The 12,798-nt window shown below is 35.3% G+C and overlaps 1 protein-coding gene across 3 annotated transcripts in view; it reads left to right on the forward strand.

Moving 5' to 3' along the window:
* Window positions 1–12,798, forward strand: part of SRBD1 (S1 RNA binding domain 1) — a 203,397-nt gene that overhangs the window by 39,794 nt on the left and 150,805 nt on the right. For all 3 annotated transcript variants that reach the window (XM_045981714.1, XM_045981717.1, XM_045981715.1), the window contains exons 10-11: window positions 4,602–4,705; window positions 9,693–9,800. In XM_045981714.1, the coding sequence (XP_045837670.1) occupies window positions 4,602–4,705; window positions 9,693–9,800 (212 nt within the window). The remainder of the gene's footprint in view (window positions 1–4,601; window positions 4,706–9,692; window positions 9,801–12,798) is intronic.

Genomic DNA, 12,798 nt, shown 5'->3' on the forward strand with positions numbered 1-12,798 from the left:
TCTTTTCAGAACATGTGTCTAGACCCAAGCATGCATACAGACTCCTGAGATTCTCTGATTTGTGGAGGAACTTTAAAAAGCCCCTTTCCCCTCAAGTATCTAATATTTAAGCTTCTTTTTCATCCACGTTTTTTGGTCTGTTTGACTATAATCCCTGTAACAATCTGCTGTTGTCCTTTACCCCTCAACACTGTGACTAATTTATTTGCCTTTAAATACTTTTGACAAATGCCACTGAAGGGAATGGCTTCTGTCCTGGAGAAACTCTGAGACAGGTAAAACAAAGGCGGGCCCTTGAGTCCGTCCTTCAGGGAACCATGAGACAGACAGAACACACAATCACAAATTTTTCAGAATAAAGTCCATGTTGCTCCCTTTGGCACTAGCAACCTGTGCTAGGAATGTATGTGGTTAACTTCATGACCACTGCTCATCTGCAGAGTAGAGGATGGCAAATGGGTAAATTAATTTTCTTTAAAATTTCCTCTGGTTGTTGTAAGCTTTTTATTAGGTCCTAGAGTTCTGAAAAGGTTGATTTTGACAGTTTGGTCAATTTGTTACTGTTGTAGAGGGATAGACTTTTGGAGTTCCCTTCTTTATCCTGTTGGTGATGTCACACCTAACAGCATCTTTAAAGTGTGCTAACAGTCTTTGCTCTATTCCAAGACCAGAGTGTGGCTTTAGCATAAACTGTCTTTCTTTATCTTGTTTAATGGTTTTTAGGTTAAAGTTTACTTTGGTATCAGGATTGCAACCTGTATTTTCTTAATGGAAATTGATTCCTCCCTTGTTTTAATCTTAGCCCTACAGTTACATGAAATGCTTGCCTTTACTCCTTTTGCCAGAACTTTCCAGTCTTTTGTTGTGATGAAGCTTTTTCTATAGTCCAGTAGGGAGTTGGCCAAGCTTTGCTGTAGAGGACCAGAGAATAAATTCTAAATTTTCTGAGCCAGCTAGCTTTTACTGCAGTTACATAACTGCTGTTGCAGCTGACAGTAGTCATAGATAATACAGAAACAAGGGCGCATAGATTTTAATTAAATTCTATTTATGCAAGTAGAGGTTTGACTGGATTTGGCCCATGGACCATAGTTTACTGACCCCTGTTCTTCTATATTTCTCAAGGAGGATGTATGTGTACAGTATTCTCTGAGTTTTAACACATTCATAGTTGTTTCCAATGGGTTTGATACATGGACCCCTTAGATCAGTATAATATTTTTTGTTTTTACTTGCTTTCCTTAACTTTCTTAAATATGTTGGTCTGGTTGCCTTGCTTTATATGTTGCTTAAGAGAAATCAGATGGCAATCTAGTTCTTTTCTCTAGAAATGCCAAAGATGTGGGTCCATGTTGTTTTATTTTCTTTATTAAGGTTTCATAGGAAGATGAGGGGGAGATTTGGAATCAAGAGATTGCCAGTGTTCTCCAAGCCTGGAAGTCCTCAGTATGACATTTTTAAAATTAATTTTTCCTTCCATCTGCATTTTACTGTTTAAAGAAAAGATAATGAAAAAAATTAGAGTGCATTACCTTCCATGTGATATTTTCCATCATTACAACTATTAATTTTTTAACTTAAACAGTGATATACAGACATGAAAAGGTGTTTGTTTGGTTTAAGGTAACATGAAGAGTCATCAATTACCCCAAAATTTTTCTTGGACACTTACTATATATTGGTTCCTACTTGGGTTGTGGAGGTGACATGGCCTTTGCTCTTGTTAGTTGTAAGAGTTACTTATCTGTTCTAGATCTAATTCTTTTATGTGATAAATGATTTGCAAAACTTTTCACACATGCCATATATTCTTTTTTTACTTTCTTAATGGTGTCCTTTGATGTGTAATTTTATTGAAGTCTAATCTATTTTTTCTTTTGTTGATTGTGCATGTAGTGTTACATGTAAGGTCTTACCTAACTCATAGTCATGAAGAATTTCTCTTATGTTTTTTCCTAAGAGTTTATAGCTTTATGTCTTATGTTAAGGTCTGTGACCAGTTTTGAATAATTTTTGTGTATGAGCATGTAAAGGAGTCCAGCTTCATTCTTTTGAACATAGCTATCCAGTCATCCCAGCATCGCTTATTGAAAAGACTTGTTTTTCCCAAGGAACTGTCTTGGCATCCTTATTGAAAATCAATTGATTGTAGGTGTATGGATTTATTTCTAAACGCTTAATTTTATTCTGCTGATCTATGTGGCTGTCCTTATGCTAGTGGCACACAGTTGTGATTACTATATCTTTGTAATAAGTTTTGAAATCAGAAGGTAGGAGTCCTTCAACTTTTTTCTTCTTTTTCAAGATTGAATCTGGGTCCCTTGAATTTCTATATGACTCTTAGAATTTGTCAGTTTCTGCAAAGAAACTAGCTGAGATTTGGTAGAAGTGCCTTGAATCTGTAAATCATTTGGGGTAGTTCTATTTTAGCAATATTTAAGATATTGTTAAACATGGGATATTTTTCCATTCTTTTAATTTCTTTTAGCAATGTTTTGTAGTTTTCAGAATGTGTGTTTTCCACTGCCTTTGTTACATTTATTCCTGAGTATGTTACTCCTTTTGGTGCTATGGTCAATGAGGTTTTTGTTTTTGTTTTTGTTTTTTTTTAGAATGCTTATTGCTAGTGTATAAAAATTGATTATCCTGGGGCGCCTGGGTGGCTCAGTGGGTTAAGCCGCTGCCTTCGGCTCAGGTCATGATCTCGGGGTCCTGAGATCGAGTCCCGCGTCGGGCTCTCTGCTCAGCAGGGAGCCTGCTTTCCTCTCTCTCTCTGCCTGCCTCTCTATATACTTGTGATCTCTCTCTGTCAAATAAATAAATAAAATATTAAAAAAAAATTGATTATCCTGCAATCCTGCCAAATTCTTTATTAGTTCTAATAGTTCTATAGTGAATTCCTTAGGGTTCTCCATATGTAAAGTCATATTATATGCAAATTGGGATAGTTTTCTTTCTTTTCAATCTAGATATCTTCTATTTCTTTTTCTTGTCTAATTGCCCTGGCTATAATCTCCAGTACGATGTTGAATAGAAGTGGCAAAAGGAGACCTTTGTTATTTTAGAGGGAAAGTATCCAGTCTTTCACCATAAATATGATACTATCTGTGGGGTTTTTGTATGTGATCTTTATCACATTGAAGAAGTTGTTTTCTATTTATAGTTTGTTGAGTGTTTTGTTGTGAACAAACCTGGAATTTTGTCAGATATTCTTTCTGCATCTATTGTGTAAGAAGACTGTATGATTTTTCTTTTTTATTGGTATGATATATCATGTTAATTGATTTTTGGGTGTTAAACTAGCCTTTTATTCCTGGAAAAAGTCCCTCTTAGTCCTATCGTGTAATCCCTTTTATATAATTATGGATTTGGTTTACTTTTTTTATTCAGGATTTTTATATTTGTATTCATAAGAGAGAATGGTTTTCATTTTTGCAATGTTCTTGTCTGGTTTGAGTATCAGGGTAAATGGAGTTGAGAACCTTTTTCTTCTATGGTATATTTTGGAATAATTGATGTTAATTTTTTAAATGGTTGCTAGAATTCTGGGGTGAAGCCATCTGGGCTTGGACATTTTCTTGTGGGAAAATTTTAAATTACTAATTTAGTCTTCTTTACTTATTGTAGATCTTTTCAGGTTTTCTGTTTCTGTTTTATTCTTTTTGGCAGACTGTCTTTTTAAGAATTTTTCCATATTATTTAAGTGATATAATTTGACATATGTTGTTCATAGTATTCTTATGATCCTTTTTATTTCTATAACTTCCATAGTTATGGCCCCTCGTATTTTTGATTTTGGTAATTGGAAAGCTCCCCCCTTTTTTCTTGGTTTAATGAAAGGCTTTTCAATTTTGTGATATTTTCAAAGAAAATTTTTGGTTTTGCTAGCATTATTTTGTTGTTTTTCTATTCTTAATTTTTCCTATGTTCTTTATTTTTCCTTTATTCTACTCGCTTTGGGTTTGTGTACGCTTCTTTAAAGAAATGTTTTTAATGTATCTTAAGGCATTTGCTTAAGAGACAGACAACCTGATCTGATATTAAATTTTTATTTAACTTGTTATCTTTGTTATTTGGGATAAATTAGTTTAAAAAAATTAATATGTAAAGTAAAGATAATATATATCCCCCTGTTAGCTTTGAAAGTTAAATTAGATAAGTATTTAAAGGGCTGAGATAGACCTCACAATTAGTAAATGCTTAATAAATGACAACAGTTAGTAGTTATTATTCCACTTGGGAATTTGCATGCATCCTTATCTTAGCAATATATTCTCACAAATATAGAAAGAAAAATTTGTAACTCCAGGTGATCAAAAATTTTTGATTAATCAAATCTGAGAAGATTTTTAGATCACCAAAGTCTCTTCCTGTGAATGTCATAGGCTTTGTACCTGTATTTTATTTAAAAAAAGACTTTTTGAAAAAAGCTTAAAGAAATGATTATTTTTAAATACATGTTTGGTAAATAAATTAATAAAAAATTGATACAGCTGTAGGCTGGATAGCCGCTCTGTTTATTTCACCAATGTTGACTGGTTAAATTGACCATTTACCTATTTAGTGGATCATCAGTCTTTGCTATATATGTGTGCATTCAGATTCTGGCAATTAACCGTGGAGAAAATTTGAAGATACTGACTGTCAAAGTCAACATTTCTGATGGAATAAAGAATGAATTCTGCAGGTGGTGCATCCAAAACAGGTCTGTTCATAGATATTTACAGAATTTTCTGTCTTCCATTTCTAACATACCATACTGAGACCTATATGTACTGATATGGGAAATTGTCCATTTTGTTTAACAGAATACTGACAGACAATGAATATGTGTCCTTTTTACATTAAAATAGTAGAAATGTTGTGTATGTTTAAATAGGAAATAGGATATATTAAATATTAAAATAAATTATTAATAGTGGTTATCTCTCGGGAAAGGGACTTTTATGTTAATACTTTTTTGTACCATTCGAACCTTATACAGAGTGTTTTCTCTTATGAAAAGCTAAATTAACAAAAACATAGTGCATATGGCATATCTGTAATCTTTTGATCATTAAGGATAATTGAAACAAGAATATAATTTATTAGATATGACAACATAAGTCTCTAAACGTAGTATATGCAATTTACTTAAAAAGTTTTGCACATTAAGGATGATTGAAACAAACATTAAGTTTATTGGATATTTCAGAGAATTGTCCAAACATATAACTTAATATCCTTTTTCATTTGCTAAGGGAACATTTTAAAATAGCACTACAGATTTGTATAGAACTCCAAACTTTTAGTTTTAACTTTTCAGAGTGTATTTGATCCTTACAACAATCTGTTCAGTGAGTAGAGCAGATTTGTAGCTGCCATTTGACCAATGAGAAAATTGATGCAAAGGTAAAAAGGCTTGCCTAGAAGTTAGGGCATGTAGATTTGGGGTATGCCCCTCCCAAGCTAGTTCTGTGTAACCTTAATTTAGGGAGGTTGCTGGAAAGCTCTCTGAAGAGGTGGATGAATTTTTCTTTGGGAGGAACAAATGCTATATTTTTTGGAAGTTAACTCTCTTGTCCAATATCGTTCTTTTCATCAATTGATTGGAAACCAGTTTGCCAAAACCCAATTCCATGAAGGATCAGCTTGTTTAATGACCAAATAATGCTAACTGAGGACCCATCAAGTGAAACAACTATGTCAATATTAGTCAGTACATAAATTGTATAAGCCATATAAACCAATTATGTTATATCTATTCAGTGGAATTCTGTGCAGCCATGTTAAGAAAGTTGAGATAGAGCTAAAATTGAGATATTAATATGTCTTATTAAGTAAAAAGACAGTTTATAATTGGTATTTATAGAATGGTCTCGTTAATGGTAAAAAATAGGTCTATGTATGTGTAAGAAAATTTTTGAAAAAATACAGATGATCTATAAAAAAAAATACAGATGATCTATTTCATAGCTCTTGTGTGAGATTTTAATTTTCTGTTGTATAATCCCCTGTAGAGTTTTCTTTAAATGAATGCTTATTTCTTGTGTAAACAAATAAATTTCATTAAAAATAAAAAGGAGGGACGCCTGGGTGGCTCAGTTGGTTGGGCAGCTGCCTTCGGCTCAGGTCATGATCCTAGCGTCCTGGGATCAAGTCCCATGTCGGGCTCCTTGCTCGGCGGGGAGCCTGCTTCTCCCTCTGCCTCAACCTACCTCTCTGCCTACTTGTGATCTTTCTCTCTCTATCTCTCTCTGATAAATAAATAAAATCTTTAAAAAAAAAAAATAAAAAGGAAACAAATACCTAAAAGAAGTCATAGATTTAAACAATTGTATAAAGAAATTAGATAATTTTAATTTAAAATATGATAAAGTTCCAAGAGAGTTTCATAAAAAGAACAAAATCCTAGAAACGGATATATCTAAGTTTGAGTTCCAGTTATATGACTTCTTATTCTTGTGACTGTGAGCACATTACTTAATTTCTTTCAGTTTCCTTATTGTCAAAGTGATGAGTAATACCTTTTCACAGATTTAAGAGAATTAAATGATATTCCATGTAATTGTGTAGGCTTCAGTGGTATCTTGTTACTACAAAGTAGTGGAATTGCTGTATAAAACTCCTTTTTAAAAATGGCTTTTGTAAATAGATCACAGTAAATTGGAGACAACTTTTATCTTATTTTCCTATGAATGTTCATAATACACAGTATCAGAGTCTGTAGTTAAGGCACTTATTAGTTAGGCTTTAAACTGTTACCTTCACACTAAGTAAATGTTAAGGAATGATTTCCTTGCAGAGATTTAAATGGTTTTTCTTGGCTCATCTATATTTTATTTTATTCAGTTCTCCTCCAATTGAATTGTTAATATTATGTGACTTATGCTATAATACTATACATTACTATGGTATAGTGATACAAGTTTCGGTTACATTCTAGAAGTTTCTCTTCATATAGATAATTGAAGAAACTCTTCTATGGGACTAAAGAACTACAACAAGAGCCAGCTAAAATACTTCTGGGAACCAAAGAACCATTCTCAAGGAATTGTTTTCATTTTTTAAACACATTTGAATGACTGGAGATACTCACTCAAATCTTTTCTTCTTCCTCCTCCTCTTTTTTGTTTTACTGTCTTTGTCCCTACTTCTTCCACCTTCCACCTTTCTCATGTATTTATTTACTCAGGTTTATGCCAGTTGCTGGAGATTCACCTATAAACCAGACAAATATGTTGCTTGTCTTGGTGACAATGTAGTTTAATGGAGAAGACCCTGAACAAATAGTTAAAGTATTATAAAGGGGAAGTGCAGTGTTTCATGAGTTTGTAACAGGGAGCCCTAATGTAGTCTGGGTTTTGTGCATGTGTAGGTCAGAGACAGAAGGAGATGAACAGGAAACAACAAGAAATGAGGATTGACTTGTAGGCATGGATCAGATCATACTTAATTTTCTAGACAGGGTAATGATTTTATTCTTAAGAGTAATGAAAAGCCAATAAAGGGTTTAAACAGAGGATTGTCATGATCAGTTTGTATTTTAAGATCACTCTGGCTGCAATATAGGGAATTATTTGGAAGGAACCCAGAGTAGATGTGGGGGCAGGAGCTAGGTTTGTGAAAAACTATTGAACCTTCCAGAGGGATTGGGCAAACAATATTAAGGATTTCTGTGTTTCTCCTACTAGCAATGGGGGAACCTAAGTGTGGTCTTCAAGGGCATGACCCCCAGCAGATATCCAATACATACAGTACATTAAAAAAATACTCCAGGGGCACCTGGGTGGCTCAGTGGGTTAAGCCTCTGCCTTTGGCTCAGGTCCTGGGATTGAACTCTACATCAGGCTCTCTACTCAGCAGAGAGCCTGCTTCCCCCTCTCTCTCTCTGCCTGCCTCTCTGCCTACTTGTGATCTCTGTCAAATAAATAAATAAAATCTTAAAAAAAAAAAAATCACTCCATTAGGGTCTTCTAGCCTCTAAGGATTATCTTCCAGGCATATTGTCCCATGACCCAGGACTGTGTTCTCTCCTAACTTGACAAGTTCCATAGCATGCTGTATAAGACCTTTAATGATCTGGCCACTGCCATATTTTCTAGCCCCATCTTCCTCCCACCTGATCCTGACAATTATACTCTAGCAGTACTAATCTACTTGAAAGGACTCATTATGTTCTTTCATGCCTGTATGCTTTTCCATGTGCTGTGGTTTCTTACCGGTATGCTTTTTTTTTGGGGGGGGGGTCTTGTTTGATAAAGCACAATTCATTTTTTAAAACCCATCTCACATGTTTCTTCTGGGACGTCTTTCATGACATTGGGCTCTCCAAATTAATAATAACAGCAATAACAGTAACAACAGTAGTATTAATTGTAATGTTAATAATGGATGTCTGAATCATCTACTCCTTCCTAACCATCATGCTTTCGGGAGAAGGTGACAGTAGGGAGTAGCAGGGATTTGAGTGGAAGGATGTATATCCTGAAAGCACTTTCATTCAAATTTAAAAAACTGTTCTACTCAGATAATAACCTTCTGTGGCAAGGATTCAGTTAGTTGTTACTATGAAACGTTGCTTAAATGTTTGTCCACTGAAACTTAATTTCCTACCCAAAATAAGTAAGAGAGATGACAGTGTCCCAAGGGTATATTAATGGTTTATTTTATTGTGATTTATAAAATAGGTATTTTATTAATGGTTTCTCAAGGGTCATGAGGGCAAGGGCAGAGATGCTCTAGATAGATGGAAACATGGAAGGGCTTGGACTAAATTTGTCCTTTCTGGCTTGTGTTTTTCTTACTGTTCTTTATCCAGTGCCCACTACCATTCAGTTCTCCGACATTTATATCCATCGGCATGCATTCAGATACACTGCGTTATAGAGCACTGCAGCCTGAGGAGTAGAATGAGTTCTGCTAAGGAAGGCAAGAGGCAAGGGTTAAAGTAGAGTTCCTCCTTTGCTCAGTTTGCTTTAATTCAGGAAGAGATCAAGGAATAGGCAAAGAAGGTTACATGTTGTCTTAGCTTTGCTACCATAACAAAATACCATAGACTGAGCAGCTTAAACAGAAATTTATTAACTCCTAGTTCTAGAGGTCATAAAGTCCAAGGTCAAGGTACATGCTGATTCGGTTCCTGGTGAGAACCCTTTTCTTGGTGTGTGGACTTCTGCCTTCTTACTGTGTCCTCACCCGGCTGGCAGAGACGGGGATCAAGAGAGGGTGGGGTCTCTGATCCTTTCTTCTAAGGGCACTAATCCCATCATGATGGCCCTGTCAGGATACCTCTAATCCTAATTATCTCCCTAAGGCCCCATCTCCAAATATAATGTCATTGGGGTTTGGGGCTTCAACATGCTAATTTTAGGGGATATAATTTAGTTAATAGCACTGTGTTTGTTGTTTTCTGGTGACTTTCTTATGTCTTAAGATTTTCACCATTAATAACAGTCTGGAGACTTTTCCCAGAAGAAGAAAGGTTTTTCCTCCCTTAAGTTTTCTATGTGACTGTGGTTACCAGGTTTTTAAAAATAAGAACTCCAGATGTCATAGTAATAATTTCCAGACATTACAGTCTTTCCTCACAGATTATGTTACTTTGGCTTCAATAAAGTTTTTCCCCCTTTTCTGTTCCACTTCCTCTCCCCTCTTCCAGGAGTCCTTTCATGATCTTATTATTACTACATGTAGGCTTTTCTTTTTTGCAGGTGGAGACCACGTGGCTTTGCAAGACCAGAGTTAATGAAGATCTTACACAATTCACTCGATGATTCTTTCAAACGCCTTATTTATCCTCTCCTCTGTAGAGAGTTTAGGTACGTATCTTGTCGTAGTTAATTTTATGCACTGTTTATTATTATTTATGGTAATAGACTCATTAAAGCCTGATGTAAATATTAGTTGACCCACTAACCCATCCAAAGAACTGAATCAGGATCGCAAAGCAATTATATAGTTAAGCCTAGATTTCAGTCTGTAGAGGCATTCACATGCGTAAACCACAAAACAGAGGTCTTAATTACAGTTTACTTTTCAAATCTTGACCAGTTAATGTGTACCCCTTCCAGTCCTATAGTACCAGTTTTGCAGTTTGACAGCCAAGACAAACGAATGGTTTTATTGATGAGAGGTTTATCTTGGGGTAATAAACTAGGAAGTTGATGGAGAATTTAGTTGGAAGCAGTTTTTGGAGGTAAGAGAGCCAAAACAGCATGAGAAATTCATCATGTGCTCAGTGGGTCACATGATAAATTTATTACTATGAATTTATTCCTAGGAAGAGAGAAAGCTAATATATGTTTCTAATTCTAAGTGGGAGTTATGTAGGTGAATAACTATCAGCAGTGATGAGCACATATTAGAGGAGATGATTAAGGTGACCATCTCGAGGCGCCTGTGTGGCTCAGTGGATTAAAGCCTCTGCCTTCTGCTCAGGTCATGATCCCAGGGTTCTGGATCGAGCCGTGCATTGGGCTCTCTGCTCAGCAGGGAGCCTGCTTCCTCCTCTCTCTCTCTCTGCCTCTCTGCCTACTTGTGATCTCTGTCTGTCAAATAAATAAATAAAATCTTTAAAAAAAAAAGTGATAATCTAAATGGACTATTGGAAAGACTAAGAGTTACAAAGAAGAACTGCAAAAGAGCTGAGGTGCAGATTGTGGGGTTTTGTAGGGTAAGAGATGGAAAGAAATTGAGGAGACAAAAACCCTCTTTCCTGCTTATCTCTAGCCTTTGTCTTTGTAGTCAATCTTCAAACTAGCCATTCCCTGATATATTCCTTCCTCTGTGTTCCAGACTTTCTTCATTTTCTCTTACACGGATTTTAGCAAGAGTTACTTGAGGACTCTAGATTTCTAGCCATCTCTTCAAGCCTGTGAGAATCGATAGCAGCTTTTATAATGTTTGCCTATTTTTCTTTTACTGGACTTGGCCATTGACTTTGGAGGTGTTGACAACAGGGACTGAGGAGGTACTATAAAAAAAACACAAAGCTTCTTTGACAGGCTTCTTTTTATCAAAGTCATTCATTCTCTTGATTCATCCTTCATAGCTCAGTTGTCCCTTAATATTGTTTCTATTCAAATCCTATTTCGTTTCAAGTCTGCGTGAGGTAACATCTCTTGCTTTTGAGTGCTGGGGCATAAAATTTAAAAATAAGGGATTTTGTTCATAATGAAAAAGAGATGGTTACCTTATTCAAAATTTTGTTTCCTCTTGTTTTTCTTTATCTTGGTTTTTCGTGGAGCATATAATGTCCAGTGGTGCTTCCCACCCACCCCCCCAACCCCGACCCCGGTGGTACTTTTGACAGTTTTGTATACATTTGACCTGAGGAGCTTCACTGCCTCTGGAATGACTTCACTGTGATCTGATGTAAGCGATTTGGTGTGGGATTGTTTAATGTTTAATCCTTCTTTGACGTCTTTTAGCAGTGAGCAAACAAGAGCACTTTTCTTCTCTTTTTCTAAAATGCCTTTAGTTAAAAAAAATATATCTTATTTTAGTCTGTAAGTCAGTTTGCAGATGCTATCTACAGATGTGTCTCTTGATAGAAATACTTATAATTACCTAAACACCAATTGAGGGAGAAAACTCCCAATTGATTTTTCTTTAAAGAAAATTACTTCGATTCTCTAATTAAAAAGAAATTTGTCCTAATGTAGAAAAATTGAAAGAATCAGTAAAACACTAAGGAAAAATACCCACAAAATTTCACATCCTAAAGATAATCACTGTTAACCAGACTTTTCTCCATTCATGTGTGAGTACTTAAAACAACCATACAGACTCTATTATTTTGCAGACATTTGATTCAATTGACTATATCCTATGCAGTCTACTTTGGATTTCTTATTTCTATAACAAGATGATTCATCCTTGTGTTGTTTTTCACATCTACCTCTTTCATCAGTTCTATGTTGTCAGTTACCAAGTGCTGCCTATTTTCCCATCCTTTATTATACCTTGAATTTTGCCGCTTCTTGATGTCTGTAGTTACTGTTTTAGTTTAGGGTATGATAATTTCTTGTCTGGATTACTGTTCTAGTGTCACAGATGATCTCTGTCTTGTTTTGCCATACTATACCTTTCACATCGCCATCCTTAAACTCCCGTCTGATTATTTCAGACTCTTCTACTTAGAATTCTCCAGTGGCTCTTCTTGGTCTTTAGGATTAAATCCAAGCTCTTTAGAAGACCACGCATAGCCTTTTGTGGTCTGATTTCATTTTGGCTCTACAGCCTTATGTCTTGGTATTTCTTTTTACTTTAGCATATGAAATTACTTGCTTTTTCTATAATGAGTCATGAGTCATTAATGTATGGTACTTCCATTGCCTGCAACATTTTCTCTATGCCTTCATTCTATTCTCCCTGCCTTTGTTGGCTTAACTCTTACTTACTCTTCTTGATTCACCTGAGTAGAAGTCTCCTTTAGAGAGTTTGCGGTTTATTGTCCTTCCCATATGTTCTCATTAGCATCGCACTTAACCTCTGTTTATACTTACCTGGTTATTTTGCTGTTTCTTCCACTCTGCAATCATGTTCAGAGCAGGGATCTTGTCTTTCAGCTTTGTATCTCACACTGATCAGGGTATTTTATATAAGACTGACAACAAACATTTGCTTTATAAAGTTAAAAGTGAAGATTCAGAAATACCTATCATGATACTTTTCATGTTGCTTGGCCGAATGTGGGAGAATGAAATGAAAATATGAGAGGAAGCCTTAAGAAACTGACTCAGACAAAAAAAGCAGACTTTAGTTAGCTGTGTGTGCCTTCAGATATATAGATAATTTACCCCAGCACTGATATGA

Source organism: Meles meles, chromosome 16 (genome assembly GCF_922984935.1).
Source record: "Meles meles chromosome 16, mMelMel3.1 paternal haplotype, whole genome shotgun sequence".
Lineage (NCBI taxonomy): Eukaryota > Metazoa > Chordata > Mammalia > Carnivora > Mustelidae > Meles > Meles meles.